Genomic DNA, 16,886 nt, shown 5'->3' on the forward strand with positions numbered 1-16,886 from the left:
GAAGGTAGTCAATTTGATAAAACCAAAATAATCAGAACTTCATTTCAGACTTCTTGACTATACCAAGCTCTTGTGTGTATGATGAAGGACTTAGAGAATATTTATTCAGTTAAACATTTATGCAGTAGATTTCCCTCCTGTGTAATTCTTGGGACAAAAAATACTATGGTTTCTTCTAAACCTGCATCAAGCTGCAACCTCTGTGGTAATCTTCCAGTAACTATTCTCAAATCTAGGTCATTTGTTTCTCAAATCAAGGTCATTTGTCTCCCCCACCTTTTTTTTTTTTTTGCCAGTCCTAAGGCTTGCACTCAGGGTCTGTGTACTGTCCCTGAGCTCCTTTTTGCTCAAGGCTACCACTCTACCATTTGAGCCACAGTGCCACTTTGGGCTTTTTCTGGTGGTTAATTGGAGATGGGTCTCATGGCCTTACCTGCTTGGGTTGGCCTTGAACCATGATCCTCAGATCTCAGCCTCCTGAGTAGCTAGGACTAAAGGTGAAAGACACTGGTGCCCTGCACCTTTTTTTTTTTTTTAAGATAGGGTCACCCAGGCTGGCCTTGATCTCTTGAGTGCTGGAATTACTAGCATGTACCCATCACACCTAACTTGATTACTTACATTTTTAAAAATAATCATTTACATTTGTTCCTAAAATAATAAAGTAAAATCTTTGGAATATTCAAGAAGATTAAAATATACACCAAAGCACTATTCCTCAACTGTCCAAAATTGAACTAAACATCTTATTCCTCTTCTGTTTCTCTCTTTCCCTTTCCTCTGAGTTTTTGGATGCTAGCTGATCTGTTCCTCTCTTTTCTGTTCTCTTTTTCTTCTTTAGGAAAGCACTCCCTTCCACTGCTTCTCTGTTGGCTTGCTCTCAGGGATACTTCTAGCCTTTTCTACTTCTAGCACAGGTATTTGTAGGCTACTCCTTCCCTCTTGGCCATGCAGTAGCATTTTCATTATTCTATGTACTTTATCTGTTTTTCTCAAATGATGGTGGTGGGACTCAGTTGAGTTTTATAGCAACTCTTATTTTTAGGATTGCTTTTGTACTGTTTACAGCATTGTTATTACAAAAGCAGTTCATATGGACAATAGAAAATTTGGAAGCTTCAGGGAGCTGGGAAGGTAGCTCAGTGGTAGAGCGCTTGCCTTGCATGCATGAGGCCCTGGGTTCGATTCCCCAGCACCACATAAGCAAAAAGAAAAAAAGCCAGAAGTGGCGCTGTGGCTTAAGTGGTAGAGTGCTAGCCTTGAGCTGAAGAGCTGAGGGACAGCACGCAGGCCCAGAGTTCAGGCCCCACGACCGGACCCAAAAAAAAAAAAAAATTTGGAAGCTTCAGAAAAATTAAAGGAAGTGACATAATTTTAATCCTACTGCTCAAACAACCAACCATGCTTCATTATTTTATTTCATGCTCCTAGCAGTCTTTCTTGTATGAGTGCTTCTAACCTGAAAATAGTAGAAGTTAGTGTAATTCAGTATAGTTAGTTACCAGTTGTCTCTAGATAACAATTTTTGGAATTCTATAGTTTTTCCCTGAGGAAATTTTAAATGTGAGAGCTCATGATTCAGATTTGGGCTTCTAGTTTTCCTCACATTTTTTTGGGGGGTGGGTGGGTGGGTCCGGTTGTGGGACCTGAACTCTGGGCCTGGGCACTCCCTCAGCTCTTCAGCTCAAGGCTAGCGCTCTACCACTTGAGCCACAGCGCCACTTGCGGCTTTTTTCTTTTTGCTTATGTGGTGCTGAGGAATCGAACCCAGGGCCTCATGCATGCAAGGCAAGCACTCTACCACTGAGCCACCTTCCCAGCCCTCCTCACAATTTTTTTACTATAAAAAATAAGTCCATGCCTACCTATTAGACTTGAGCAAGATTCAGATTTTATCAAGTTAAGTCTGAAAATAGATTTGTAGGCTCTAAGGTTATAAAAGTTTTTGATGATTGGTCAGATTAATACTTAATATTTTTTGAGGACCAATGCCCATTTCTTCAAATCCCATCTTAAAAAAAACTTTACAGAGTTAATGTTTGGCTAAAATGAATATTTCTTTGATTATTGAAAATCTTGCCACACCTTTCCCAATTAGTGTGTGTGTGTGTGTGTGTGTGTGTGTGTGTGTGTGTGTGTGTGTGTGTGTGTGTGTGTGTGTGTATGTTTGTGTGTGAACGTACGCACACGCGTGTGCCAGTGCTGGGGCTTGAACTCAGCAGGGCCTAAGTACCATCTTGATCTTTTGTTTAATGATAGTGCTCTACTATTTGAGCCACAACTCCACTTTCAGCTTTTTGGTGGTTAATTGCAGATAAGAATCTCACAGACCTTCCTGCCTGGGCTAGTTGTGAATCATGATCCTCAGATCTTAGCCTCCTGAATAGGATTACTGGTGTGAGCCACTGGGACCCAACAATATTGTACATGTTTAGGGTTTTTGTTTGTTTTTTTGCCTTTTTTTTTCTTGCTTTAATTAGATGTGAAATTGAGAATTTACATCTTAAACGTATTAGGAAGCTATAAGATGTTGTGAGCTCACCTACAGAATTTCAAATCCTTTACTGAGGTAACCATCTATAGTAAGAATGCCTTTCTAGAAAGGTTCAGTGTGATTTTAAAAAGAATATATAAATGCTTTCTGTTGCAAATGGAAGGCTGTTTTCTTGTGATGTGGAAAGCAAATCGGGAAGGTTCCTTTTTAGAATATTTAAAGGAAAATGTCATAAATTTTCTTCTATAACATCTTAGTCCTTAAGGTATTTTGATCTCCATATAATTAGGGACAGATAAAGAGTGGGTAGGGGGCTGGGAAGGTGGCTCAGTAGTAGGTAGAGTGCTTGCCTTGCATGTGTGAGGCCCTAGGTTCAATTCTTCAGCATCACATAAGCAGAAAAAGCCTGTAGTGGTGCTGTGGCTCAAGTGGTAGAGTGCTAGCCTTGAGCTGAAGAGCTGAGAGACAGTGCCCAGGCCCAGAGTTCAGGCCCCACGACTGACCAGGGGAAAAAAAAATGGGTAGGAAAATTGTAAGTAGATTCAGGCATTTTACTTTGACCACTGAGCCTCAAGCCTATGCTTATTTGCAGATTTAGTTAGTCCAGTATTTCAACTCAGCTTTACGTTTCCCTCCTAGGAATTATGTATGGTCAGCATCCTTTATATCTTATATACTTAAAATTGGAACAAGAGATTAAAATTGGAACAAGGCATTTAAGCTTTAGGTTATATATGTGTTTAATACAGATTTAAATATGGAGCGCATTAGCAAAAGTTTGTTTTCTGGTTATCTTAAGTTTTACTCAGGCATTTATAAGAGTTCTTGTAGTTAAGAGATACTAAGTATTGCATTAATCACCACCAGTTACCTCAATATTTTTTTTCTATCACCCAATACTTTGTCAGGTGTGGAGAATGATATTAAGTTGGGTGTAAGTTTCCAATATGTTTTTTTTTGGGAGGGTGGATGGGGAAGGGTCGGTTGTAGGGCTTGAACTCTGGGTCTAGGTGCTGTCCCTGAGCTCTTCAGCTCAAGGCTAGTGCTCTACCACTTGAGCCACAGTGCCACTTGGAGTTTTCTGGTGGTTTATTGGTGATAAAGAGTCTCATGGGCTTTCCTGCCCCAGCTGCCTTTGAATTGTGATCCTCAGATCTCAGCCTCCTGAGTAGCTAGATTTACAAGTGTGAGGCCACCCGTGCCCGACAATTTCCAACATTTTTAGGAATATCTTTTTTCATGGTTGTGATGCTGTTCAATCATACTGCCTTTTCTTTCTACAATAACGAAAATGTTATAGTTTAGCTGTCCATGTTTAGTATACTCAGATCATTGGACACATAAATTTGTTGCTTTTTCCTTAATGTTTCTGGCACTGTTAATTTTTCACTGTTAAATCATTAAGGACAAAACCATAATCTTTCCACAGGGACAATAGAAATTATACTTATCTGGCTGTAGCCTGTCCTCTCATCCTTGTTTTCAATTGGCTCTCTATGTTTAAAGCAATTTATATCATTTTCCAGATGCCATACAAGTTCTAACGTTCCCTCTATATGCTTCCCTGATCATATTTCAAATGCTATTTTTCGTAGTTTTAAAAAGTTCTTCTTGGCTAGGTGTAGATTCAGTGTGTCTGTAAAGTCTATATTCTTGTTGGGAACTTCAGTAGACCTCCTGAAAGATCTTTTGTAGAATACCACATCGTTTTGTAAGACTTTGACCTCTTTTAGGAGAGACTATGTTTCTATACTTTGTCATAAATTGCATGTAGTCAGAAGTGAACTGAATATTTGATCCAGTGTATGTAATGTAATTTATAATATATATAATGAAGATGTTTACATTCTGCATATTCATTATAACCAAAGTCTGAGTATGATGTAAATGTCCCATTAGCATCTTAAGAGAAATTAGAAAAGGTATAAATCATTGTCTACATACTATTTAGAAATGTCAATGTCATATACTAGCATTTAAAAAATATAGATATTGATGACCAAATATCACTTAAGGAGGTAAATGCCTGGCTTCAGTGATGGGATTTGTCAGAGCTTCTGGGTATTTGCATCTATATTTGAGTTTACTGACTGTGACAACTATGATAGACTTAAATGCTGTAATAATTGTTGTAGACTTTGAAAATATTGCATGAATGATAGAGAACTGAAAAAAATCAAAATCTTTTATTCACATGCATTTTTGGAAAATTTATTATTTTTATTTTTTATTCCGGTCGTGGGGCCTGAACTCTGGGCCTGGGCACTGTCCCTCAACTCTTCAGCTCTAGGCTAGCACTCTACCACTTGAGCCACAGCGCCACTTGCGGCTTTTTTCTTTTTGCTTATGTGGTGCTGAGGAATCGAACCCAGGGCCTCATGCATGCAAGGCAAGCACTCTACCACTGAGCCACCTTCCCAGCCCGCATTTTTGGAAAATTTAATACAAACTATCTAAAACATAAGCTAAGAAATTACAAGTACATTTTTCCATCTATGTCACTGTTTCATGTCCACATGTTTTCATAAGATGATGGCTCACATATTACTTCTAAACCTATTTTAAATACTTTGGTCAAGGGACAGTTTTGTCTTATTTTCCTGAGAATTGAATCCATGGCTTTGCAGTTGCTAGGCAAGTGCTGTGTCACTTAACCACATACTGATTGTTCTATATATTGTCTGAAATCTGCTTTTAGTTCACACTTACAAAATCCTAATGACACCACTATTCCTAGGCATGTGTTCTTTGGGATAGTGCTGCTGTTGAGAAATTGTTTTATTCTAAATTACGGGACTAGTATTATCATAAATTAAACATAGAGATGTGGCCAGAAAAATGAAACATTTTTTTCATTCTATTGTGAAAAGAGTAATGGTACATTTTATAGGAAGCAGTGAATTTTCAGAAGTGATTGAAAATGAGTTTTTCATGGTGATTACTGAAAATAAATGGCTTATTTAAATCATGTATTTTTCAATGTTTTAAAGAAAAGGTTAATTTTTAGAAGATAAAACTATAATTGCTTTTGTAAAACAAAATATATGTTGTGTATTGCTTGTATACTCAGACATTCCTGGAGATGAAATTAAGTCATCAGTCCAATCTATGTGTGCATGGGCGTGTGTGCTTTACATATGACAATCTCTGTGTGATCCAGACTGTCCTTAAACTTGAGATCTTTCTGCCTCACTTTCCTGAGTGATGGAATCACATTGTTAATGTACAATTACACTTAGCACAATGTAAGCATTTTTAAGCCTATAACATAAGGAATTGAACAGCTACTTGTTATTAGTACTTACATAAATTTTTCTTGACATTAAAGAATGTTTTCCTTTATAAAATGTTTTAAGTCTTGGGGATTTTTTTTTTGAGGGGATTAGGGTTTGAGCTCCTGATTTTGGTAGGCTGGCATTCTGCCACTTGAGTTTGGCTTCCGCTTTCTGTTTTGGTGGGGGAAGTCAAACACAGAATTTTTTCACATGCTAAGCAAGTGCTTTTATACTGATACCCATCTCTTCTAGAGGTAACTTGATTTCACTTTGGTAGTTATCTAAGAGTAAAGTCAAGATTACATCCATAAAAGTCAACAAGAGATGCTGGGCGCTGGTGGCTCACGCCTGTAATCCTAGCTACTCAGGAGGCTGAGATCTGAGGATCTCTGCTCAAAGCCAGCCCGGGCAGGAGAGACCGTGAGACTCCTATCTCCAGTAAACCACCAGGAAACCGGAAGTGGCGCTGTAGCTCAAGTGGTAGAGCGCTCGCCTTGAGCTGAAGAGCTGAGGGACAGCGCCCAGGCCCAGAGTTCAAGCCCCACAACCGACCAGAAAAAAAAAAAAGTCAACAAGAGGTACTAGTTCTTGATAATACTGAAATCACATAACCCAGAGTTGGTGATAGTCTGCTTTAATTGGAACCATATTCTTAGTAACTACAGAAATGATGTATGTATTATGTAGAAGTAGTTTGTATTTGATCATAGATGGTTTTCTCAACAATGCGCATAGATGAACTAAAAAGAGTGATTTGTAATGAGGACCTTAATAAAATCCTGCAAATCTTACAGAAATGATTTAAACAAATCATTTAGTCTAGAGACTCAGAATATTTATACTATCAAAAACAAGAATCTCAAAGCTGTTTGCTCCTGTTTCTGTTTAAAAAAAAAAAAACAAAAACCAGGGCTGGGAAGGTGGCTCAGTGGTAGAGCGCTTGCCTTGCATGCCTGAGGCCCTGGGTTCGATTCCTCAGCACCACATAAGCAAAAAAAAAAAAAGCCAGAAGTGGTGCTGTGGCTCAAGTGGTAGAGCGCTAGCCTTGAGCTGAAAAGCTGAGGGACAGTGCCCAGGCCCAGAGTTCAGGCCAAAAAACAACAAAAACAAACAAACAAACAAAAAACAAACGTACCTGAGAATTGTATTGTTTAATTTCTTTGAAGCTTGTCTGAAAATGTCTTTAAATTTTTACAAGAAGTACAAAAATAAGTCTTAAAAAGATTGACTAGGGGCTGGGAAGGTGGCTTAGTGGTACAGTGCTTGCCTTGCATGCATGAGGCCCTGGGTTCAATTCCTCAGCAGCACCACATAAGCAGAAAAAAGCTGGAAGTGGCGCTGTGGCTCAAGTGGTAGAGCACTAGCCTTGAGCTGAAGAGCTGAAGGACAGGGCCCAGGCCCAGAGTTCAGGCCCATTACTGACAAAACAAAACAAAAGGGCTGGGAAGGTGGCTCCGTGGTAGAGCACTTGCCTTGCATGCTCGAGGCCTTGGGTTCGATTCCTCAGCACCACATAAGCAAAAAGAAAAAAGCCGGAAGTGGCGCTGTGGCTCAAGTGGTAGAGTGCTAGCCTTGAGCTGAAGAGCTGAGGGACAGCGCCCAGGCCCAGAGATCAGGCCCCACTACCAGATCCCCCCCCCAAAAAAAAACAAAACAAAACAAAAAAGATTGACTAATAATTGCTGTGTTAGTTGAGGTTTTAATCTTATTTATTATAATGCTTGAGGTCAGATCCAAGTTCTTGAGCATACTATGTAGGTGTTTCTTAGATTATTTTTAACCAAAGAATACCCCAGCTGGAGATAAATTTTATATTAAAACATTTTTTTTAGAACTTTCTATGTAAAACAAGTTTAGTCGTGTGTGTGTGTGTGTGTGTGTGTGTGTGTGTGTGTGTGTGTGTGTGTGAGAGAGAGAGAGAGAGAGAGAGAGAGAGAGAGAATGAGAGAGAATGAGAGAGAATGAGAGAGAATGAGTGTGTGCGCCAGTGTGTCAGTATCTTTCCTGGCTGGACTTGAACTCAGGGCCTGAGCGCTGTCCCCGAGCTGGGTGTGTGTGTGTGGGGGGTGTAGGGCTTGAACTCTGGGCCTGGGCACTGTTCCTGAGCTCTTTAGCTCAAGGCTAGTGCTCTACCACTTGAGCCATACGGACTTTCCTGCCCTGCCTGTTGCCTGTCTTTGAACTGTGATCCTCAGATCTTCATCTCCTGAATTTGCTTCTGTTTTTTAAAATGAAGATTAGAGTTGTAAGAAATTAACTGCCCAATCTGGCTTTAGACTGTGATCTTCACCTTAGCCTTCTTACTGGCTGGAATTACAGATGTGAGCCACTGGTGCCCAGTTCTGTCTAGCCTTATTTCCATCATTAGCTATTACTATTTTGGGTAGATATTTAGTTTTATTTTGTTTTGTTTTTGATGGTGGTTGTTTTCAGGAACCTATGTTGTAGAAGCTTCTATTTTTCTGTCTTCATTCATGCTACACTCCTTCTAGTGCTGATCAGTTAGGAATTTTACTGTGAGATTCACAAGTTTCTTTTAAAGTAGGTACAAATTTTTACTAGTTCTCAGTAAGTGAGGGAGTTGTCAAAATAACCTACCTGGGGGCATCCTAGGTTCCTCCCTTAGTCTGAACACTGTGATACTAATTGGTTATTTTGTGCTGTAGGCCATTTTATTATTGTTGTTACAGTTATGTAGTTCTACAAAGAGATTGCAATTCCATGTCAGCTTGTGGGTAATGCTTCTTGACTGGTGGTATCCTTTCCATCCTTACCCTCAAGTTATGTAGTTCAACTTTTAAATAATTTACAGTGAATATAGTGACTGCATTTCACACCTTTCCTTCATTCCTGGGCCCCTCTTTGTTCTCTCCAAGTATGTTTTCACTTCCTGGTATTCATTTTGATAAACAGTACATTAATCGTGCAGAGGAATTACACCTTTGGACTTTTCCTCTATCGGTATACCACTGTGTTTTCTATTTTATGGAGGTTTGTTTGGCAGTATTCTGAGCATAAATTAATTTGTAAGTGGATATAATAAAATAGAACTGTATTTTGAGAGATCCCTATGTTGTCACTTCGTAGTACCATCTGGTTATCTATTCCTTGACATAAGTTGGAGTTGGAAAACTATAGCCCATGGGCTGAACCTGTTTTTCAATATAAAATGGCTGTGCACATATAGTCACATATTTGCTTTTGTGATGTAGTATTGCTTACAAAGCTAAACATTGTGACCGACTTCTTTGCTAAACAGGTAGCAGGATCTATACAAGAATAAATACAGTTTAAAACTATTTGTCAATCTCAATGATCTTATACTTTAAATAATTTTAGCTTTTGTCAATATGAGCATTGTTGGATTTAAGTCAGTTTTGTGAGCTCTTATTTTCTGAGATGGTTAAAATACTGTTTACTTTTTTTTGTGACCTGGTAGGAAAGCTTATCTACTAAATTTCCCCCACTCCTATGGGCCAGTCCTAGGGCTAGAACTCTTGGGTTTAGATGCTGTCCCCAAGCCTCTTTGTGCTTAAGGCTAGCACTCTACTACTTGAGCCACAGTATGACTTCGCTAAGAGTCTCAAAGACTTTCCTGCCTGTGCTGGTTTTGAGCAGGTCTCAGCCTCTTGAGTAGCTAGGATTATAGGAGTGAGCCACCACTGCCCCAGCCTGCTAAGTTCTTTTACTTCATTGAAGGTGTTAGTAAGGTCATGATAAATTTATGAGTAGGTTTAAGTAAATATAAATTACTGTTCAGTTCCTAGATAGTTGTAGTCGTCGTTGTAGGACCATTAGACTGATCAATTTCTGATGATAATTTTTTTTTATAATTTATTAGGAATAGGAACATTATTTTAAAAAGATTTGCCCCCTAAACTTACTTTGACAGTACTAGGTTTTGAACTTAGGGCCCCTCATTTGCCAATGATTGCTCCCATTGAGTGGTCCACCACTTTATGGGTAGAACTCTTATTTTAACTGTGGTACTCTACTACTTTATGCCTTCATCCTAGCCTTTTATTGGTTAAACTGTGATCCTCCATGTTTAGCCTTCAGAATAGTCATATGAGCTACACTCCCCCCCCCCCCCCCCCAGCTGAGTAGTTGTTTTAAATATTGTTGTTCACCAAGTTGCCTAGCTTTGGGATAGATAACTCTTCAACATAATTTTTTAAAACTGAAAATAAGAACAGAAAAAGACATGACATAATTTATAAATACTTCTCAATGGGCTCTTAAATGAAAACAATACTATAACTTAACAGAGGTTAGGCTTGATGCTGAGGCTCACCCAGTGGTTCACACCTGTTATCCCAGCTATCCAGGAGGATTAGGTCTGAGAATTATTCTTCAAAGCTAGCTCAAGGAACTTCTACAAAAACTTCCAATTAGCAAAAAAAAAAACAAGCAGGGGTGTGGCTCATGTGTCAAAGTGCCAGTCATGAGCAAAAAAGCTAAGGTAGAGTACAAGGTCTTAAATTCAAGTTCCAGTCACAAAGTATTTTTTTTTTTTAAATGATGCTGTATAAACCATGGGACCTCTTGTGGTGTATGCTAAGTGCATAAAATATTTCAACTGAATGATTCCCCTAGTTAAGAACTTTTTAAAAAGTAAATGTCTTTGGAATTAAGTTTAGTACTATATTCTCATATTCTGAAGATGAATTTCTGTTATGAACTATCCTGTTTCCTTTTATTATTGTATCATAATACCAGCCTTTATATATATTAAAACATGCTTCTATGTATAGCATATAGCCATTGCTTGAGGCTAAAATCAATGTGTCACTTGAAAACACAATTTCTTCATACCTTTCAAACTAGCATCTAGTAAATGGTGGCATAAAACATTTATTTATTGTAAATATAATGTAGTGAATGAGGGGAGTCTTTCAAATGTGTTTGGGACTTTTTGCAATAATTTTCTAAGTATGTTGGATTTGTTCTGTTAATTAGCATTTTTAATTCTAAGCGAATTAGCTATTTTGATTTCATAAAGGTTTCTTAGTACTTCTGATGTTCTGTGTAAAATCATTTTGATAATTGGTTCATCTGCCTTTTGCATTTTATGTACTGACCTGGATTTTAATGTACAAATTGGAAACTATTGTGATGTGAATCATGAATTACCTTTTCTATAAACTTAATTGCAATTACAATCTCACTGCCTATTTAAAATACTGTAATTGTAAGTTTAAATGATAAATAAAAATTGCACAAATATGTGGAGTATTTGATGTTTTGATATATGTACACATTGTGTAATGTTTAAATCTGGTTAACACACCTGATTTCCTTATGGGAAACTCAAAATTGGTAGGATTTTAGAATATACAATAAACTATTATCTAGTCATCCCACTGTGCAGTAGCACACTCTATTTAAAAGTATCTGTAGATTATTTTTTATAAAGATGTATGGTATTTTAATGTTTGGGAAATTCATTATTCCTTAAGTAAACATAATTTCATGCAATTAGGACAACTGTTAAGAAATCTTTACCATTGTCTATAGAGGGAATTGCTGTTTTTTAGAGCTGATATATTTTGTAGATTGTTCGATAGAATAATAATTTTATGAGTACTTAGAGGAAGAGTAGGCTAGTAATGACAAATTGAGAGCACTTTTTAAAATGTAAAATTATTTCATTTTCAGTATTTTATTTGCATCTCAGTGTCCTGATAGATTTCTGTTTTGATTTTCTGCTGACAGGTCACATTTAGGGCAGGCAAAACATAAGGGATATAGCCCTCCTGAGAGTAGAAAATCTAATTCTAAGGCACCCAAAGTGCAGTCTAATACTACTTCTGAACTGTCAAGGGGACACCTTTCTAAAAGGTAAATTTTCACATTGCTTATACATTTTCAAGGCAGACTTAGTTGCATTCCAATCATTGCTTAATATTAAAGCTTTCAAGATTATCTTAGTGCTACGTTTTCATTTTCCGAAGTATACTTTTTATGATTAATACTTTTATCATTTTTTTTCAGTGATAATCAGTGCAACATGTCCTAGACTATGTATGTTTACTTGAGGTTCTCTATACTTAAAAACTGTTATAGGCATCTAAAAATGCTGTCCTTTAGTTTTTATTTTCAGAGCCATGGTTCAGAGCAATGGTTCTTAAGTTCCGATTGGTATGTGTTTTTAAAAAGGAATATCACTGAAGATTTCATAGTGTTAACAAAGATAGATTTTAAGATGATCTTTTGGGAAGTGTATTTGTTAATGTTTATTTCCTAGCTTTGGCAAAGCAATTGTCTTTGTGAATAGAGCAGCAATATTCTAGGATTTTTGTTGTTGTTGGTGGTGGTTGGTTGGTTGGTTGTAGGGCTGGAACTTGGGCTTGAGCTCCATTGCTCAAGGCTAGCGCTCTATCACTTTGACCAGCTCCACTTCCGGTTTTCTGGTGGTTAATTGGAGATAAGAATCAAAGACTCAGTGTCATGGACTTTCCTCCCCAGGCTGGCTCAGATCTCAGATCTCAGCCTCCTAAATAGGCTAGGATTACAGGTGTGAGCTACCAGCAGGTGGCTCTATAGTTTCCACTGGTCTGAACCACTAAGAATTCCTTGTAATTTTAATTATTAAAATTTATGATTAGAAGTGTTAGTAATTTTGGGGCAACAGAGTACCCTCAGATTCCAATCAAATATTTACTTCTCAAAACACTTTTCCTTTGAAATTTAATCCATTTAGAATTTCTGTTTGGTTTCCTGGTTTTTTTGTTTGTTTGTGTTTTGGGTGGTGGTCAGGTTTGAACCCAGCCTCATACTAGGCACTCTCTTGCCACATGAGCCACTCACCAGTTTTTTAAATAATAGACTTACTGGGAATATGCCCCCCTCCTTCCCTTTTTTAAAGTCCTATTCCCAGGCATTTAAGAAATGAGTATTACATGACATTTACTCAATGATAGGCTGCTGCTAACTCTTTTCTTATCTAACCTCTTAGAAGCTGCAGTTCATCATCTGCTGTCATAGTTCCACAACCAGAGGATCCAGACAGAGCCAATACTTCAGGAAGGCAAAAAACGGGGCAGGTGCCTAAGAAAGACAATTCTCGAGGAGTGAAACGCAGTGCTAGTCCAGACTACAACAGGACCAATTCTCCTAGCTCTGCGAAAAAACCCAAAGCACTTCAGCATATTGAGTCTCCCTCAGAAACAAATAAGCCACATAGTAAGTCAAAGAAGAGACATTTAGACCAGGAACAACAACTGAAATCTGCACAATCACCATCAACAAGCAAGGCTCACACCAGAAAGAGTGGGGCCTCTGGTAGTTCACGGAGTCAGAAAAGAAAGAGGACAGAGAGTTCTTGTCTAAAGAGTGGCTCTGGGTTCGAATCAACTGGTGCCGAAGAGAGATCTGCAAAACCTACCAAGCTGGCTTCAAAATCTGCCACCTCAGCCAAAGCTGGGTGTAGCACCATCACTGATTCTTCCTCTGCTGCCTCAACTTCCTCATCATCTTCTGCTGTAGCCTCAGCCTCTTCCACCATACCTCCAGGTGCCAGGGTGAAGCAAGGAAAAGACCAGAGCAAGGCCAGACGTTCCCGTTCAGCATCCAGTCCTAGTCCCAGAAGAAGTAGCAGGGAAAAGGAACAGAGTAAAACTGGTGGCTCTTCAAAATTTGATTGGGCTGCTCGTTTCAGCCCTAAAGTTAGCCTTCCTAAAACAAAACTGTCTCTTCCAGGGTCTTCTAAGTCAGAGACATCAAAACCTGGACCTTCTGGATTACAGGCCAAGTTAGCAAGTAAGTTTCTCAAATGACCTTTTTCTTGAAAGAAAATCTTTGTTGTTCAGATTGGTGCTTTCTAGTTTTGTTTTTTTTATCTGAGCCAGTTAGAGATTCATTATTGTATCTGTGTGTAACAATAACCGAATAGACTCTGTATTTAGCTTTTGGTAGGGTTTTGTGGGGGTGGGGGTGGGGGGATGGTTATAGGGCATAAACTTGGGCCTGTGTGCTGTCCCTCTTTTGCTCGAGACTAGGGAACTATCACTTTGAGCCACAGCTCTACTTCCCATTTTTGAGTAATTAATTGGAGATAAGAGTCTTATAGGGACTTTTCTGCTGAGCCTGGCTTCAAACTGAGATCTTAGATCTTAGCCTCAGGGCCCAGCAAATATTTTCCTTTGTGGGGGTCAGTTATGGGGCTTGAACTCAGGGCCTAGCCCCAACTGTTTCACTCAATGTTAGCACTCTACTTCTTTGACCCACAGCCCCACTCTGTATTTAGTTGTATGGAGAGACATAAGGGATTGTGTGTGCATGCGTGCGTGTGTTTGCATGCGCGTGCGCCCGTGCCTGTGCGCTGGTCCTAGGGCTTGAACTCAGGTCATGGACTGTTCCAAGCTTTTGTTCTCAAGGCTAGTGCTCTACCCACTACCACTTCGAGCCACAGTGCCATTTTTGGCTTTTAGTAGTGAGTTGGGGTTAAGAGTCTCAAGGGCTTTCCTGCCTGATCACAGATCAGATCACAGCTTCCTGAGTAGGATTAGCACTGACACTCAGCTTTTTTTTTTTAATTGAAAAAAATCCAAAAAGAAATAAAATATTTTGAAAAAGCATTTAGCTTTTAAAAAATTAATAAGCATTTACTATTTAATCATGGAAGTTTTTTGTTTGCCAACCCTTCTCTTCCCTTCCCATGAATGGTTTAAAGCTGGCCTCAAATTCTTGATTTTCATGCTTCAGCCTCCTCAGTGGTGAGATTACAGACTTGTACCACCATGCCTGGCTCAATAAATTTTTGATCATAATTATCCCTTTTGAGTCCTCTTACAAGATTATAGTTTTACAGATGTACATTTTGATGAGAATAGAACATTTTCTTGTTATTGGAAGATTTTACATAGTGTCTACTAGTATTCTAATTTAGTTCATAATGAATCAGCCTAACCTAATAATGAATCAAAATGGCTAGCTCTGTTTAGCATACTTAGTAGTATAATTACTTTTGTTTGTTAAGTATTATTAACCCCTGACAGGAATATTGAAAAGTAATATTAAATATCTGTGGGGTTTGTGTGTGCTTGGGTTTTTCTTTTTCTTTTTTCTGGTGGTCCTAGGGTTTAAACTCAGGACCTGGTACTTGCTGGACAGTAGTAGCTCAATCACTGAGCAATAGGCCCTTCCCTATATTATATTAAATGTGTACCATAAGGTGATTGTGAATGTATACATCTTTTAGCTTGTAGAACTTTGTTCTATTTGGTACATTAAACAAGAACTACTCCTCTAAAGTCTTAAGTCTTCAGCTCAAGGCTAGCGCTCTACCACTTGAGCCACAGCGCCACTTCCTGCTTTTTTCTTTTTGCTTATGTGGTGCTGAGGAATCAAACCCAGGGCCTCAGGCATACAAGGCAAGTGCTCTACCACTGAGCCACCTTCCCAGTCCCAGGTAATGAATTTTCTTGATTGGTATATTGACATGAAAAGGAAATGGGCCAGGTTAAAAAAGGACTACAAGCTATATGTTAGTGGCTCAGGCCTGTAATCTTTAACTGCTGAGGATGAGATCCACAGGATCATAGTTTGAAGCTAACTAGGGAGAAAAGTCAGAATCCATCTCCAAAATAGTAAAAAGCAAGTCTGGAGGTATGGTTTAAGTTCTAGAGTGCTAGCTGAGCCAAGGGGAAGACCCCTGAGTTTAACAGGTTCTGTGGGGTAGAGGAAGAAGCAGACCCTATTAATTGTCTTTTTATCCTGCCAAGGTTTCTTGACAGTTGGAACTGCTTGTACCAGCTCTTGCACCTTCTCCTCCTCCCCACCTTTTTTTTTCTTTTTTCTTTTTGGCAAGTCCTGGGGCTTAAACTCAGGACCTGGGTCCTGTTCCTGAGCTTCTTTTTGCTCAAGGCTAGCACTCTACCACTTGAGTCACAATGCTACTTCCAGCCTTTTCTATTTATATGGTACTGAGGAATTCAACCCAGGTAGAGTGTTCACCACCTAGTCCCTTCCTGTTTTTTTTTTTTTTTTTTGTTGTTGTTGTTGTTGTTGTTCGTCTTGGTGCTTGAACTCTGGGCCTGGGTGCTGTCCTTGAGCTTTTTTGCTCAAGGCTAGCGCACTGTACCACTTGAGCCAATTGGAGATGAGTCCCATAGACTTTCTTGCCCAGGCTGGCTTTTGAACCATGATCCTCAGATCTCAGCCTCCTGAGTAGCTAGGATTACAGGTGTGAGCCACCGGCATCCAGCTTCTTTTTTTTTTTTTTTTTTTTTTTTTTACAGTCCTGGGGCTTGAACTCAGGGCCAGGGTACTGTTCCTGAGCTTCTTTTGCTCAAAGCTAGCACTCTACCACTTGAGCCACAGCACCATTTCCAGCTTTTTTTGTTTATGTGGTACTGAGGAATCGAACGCAGGGCTTAATACATGCTAGGCAAGCACTCTGGCACAAAACCACATTCCTAGCCCTCCTTTTTTTTTTAAAGTGAAGTAAAAACCTATGTATTTCCATGTGAGTGTGCCCACTTACTAGCTATGTTATCTGTTAGTGCATTGGAGTGAGTTTACATTAAATTCTTGGAATTCATTCACTAGAACAGCTTTCTGTCTGTTACCACAGCAGAGAGATAACAGATAGTATTTGATGTCATGACTTGACTCATCTCAGAGATCAGCTATTTACATAAACTGGCTTTTAAAAGTAAAATTCCTTTCCAATGGCTAATTGATGGGATTTCCTTGGTAGGGAGTGACTTCCAGAGTTCTACCAATGTTACAGAACCATGAACATTTTATTAAATGTGCTCTACATCTGGTCACAAAATGGATTGATTGGATATGTATTTCTTGAATGACCCACTTTCAGGATTCAGATATGCTAATCAATTGGCAATAAGATTCTTCAGGTAAAGATTGGTTAGTAGAAGAAGAGTGCGATAGTAAAGGAAATTATTCTTTGGTTTAATATTCAAGGAGATACGAGGTGTGTGTTAGTATACAGAAAGCTCTTGGGAGGTATACAGTAACCTCTGCTTAATCTAGTGGATTAATTTATTTGGCCAACTGTTAAAAGTAGTGTCCCATAGGCTAGTGGCCTACTTTGGAAAGTGATATGACATGTTTAGTCAGGACACTTAAGCAGAAAGACCTTTTCTAGTTTG

The 16,886-nt window shown here is 38.8% G+C and overlaps 1 protein-coding gene across 27 annotated transcripts in view; it reads left to right on the plus strand.

Annotated features, from left to right (window-relative positions):
- Window positions 1–16,886, plus strand: part of Trip12 (thyroid hormone receptor interactor 12) — a 130,951-nt gene that overhangs the window by 23,783 nt on the left and 90,282 nt on the right. For 19 of the 27 annotated variants that reach the window (XM_070015271.1, XM_070015288.1, XM_070015290.1 and 16 more), the window contains exons 3-4: window positions 11,485–11,610; window positions 12,728–13,530. In XM_070015271.1, the coding sequence (XP_069871372.1) occupies window positions 11,485–11,610; window positions 12,728–13,530 (929 nt within the window). The remainder of the gene's footprint in view (window positions 1–11,484; window positions 11,611–12,727; window positions 13,531–16,886) is intronic. The other 8 variants (XM_070015323.1, XM_070015367.1, XM_070015389.1 and 5 more) reach the window with 2 other exon arrangements.

Source organism: Dipodomys merriami, unplaced genomic scaffold (genome assembly GCF_024711535.1).
Source record: "Dipodomys merriami isolate MVZ:Mamm:240054 unplaced genomic scaffold, mDipMer1.0.p SCAF_1, whole genome shotgun sequence".
NCBI lineage: Eukaryota > Metazoa > Chordata > Mammalia > Rodentia > Heteromyidae > Dipodomys > Dipodomys merriami.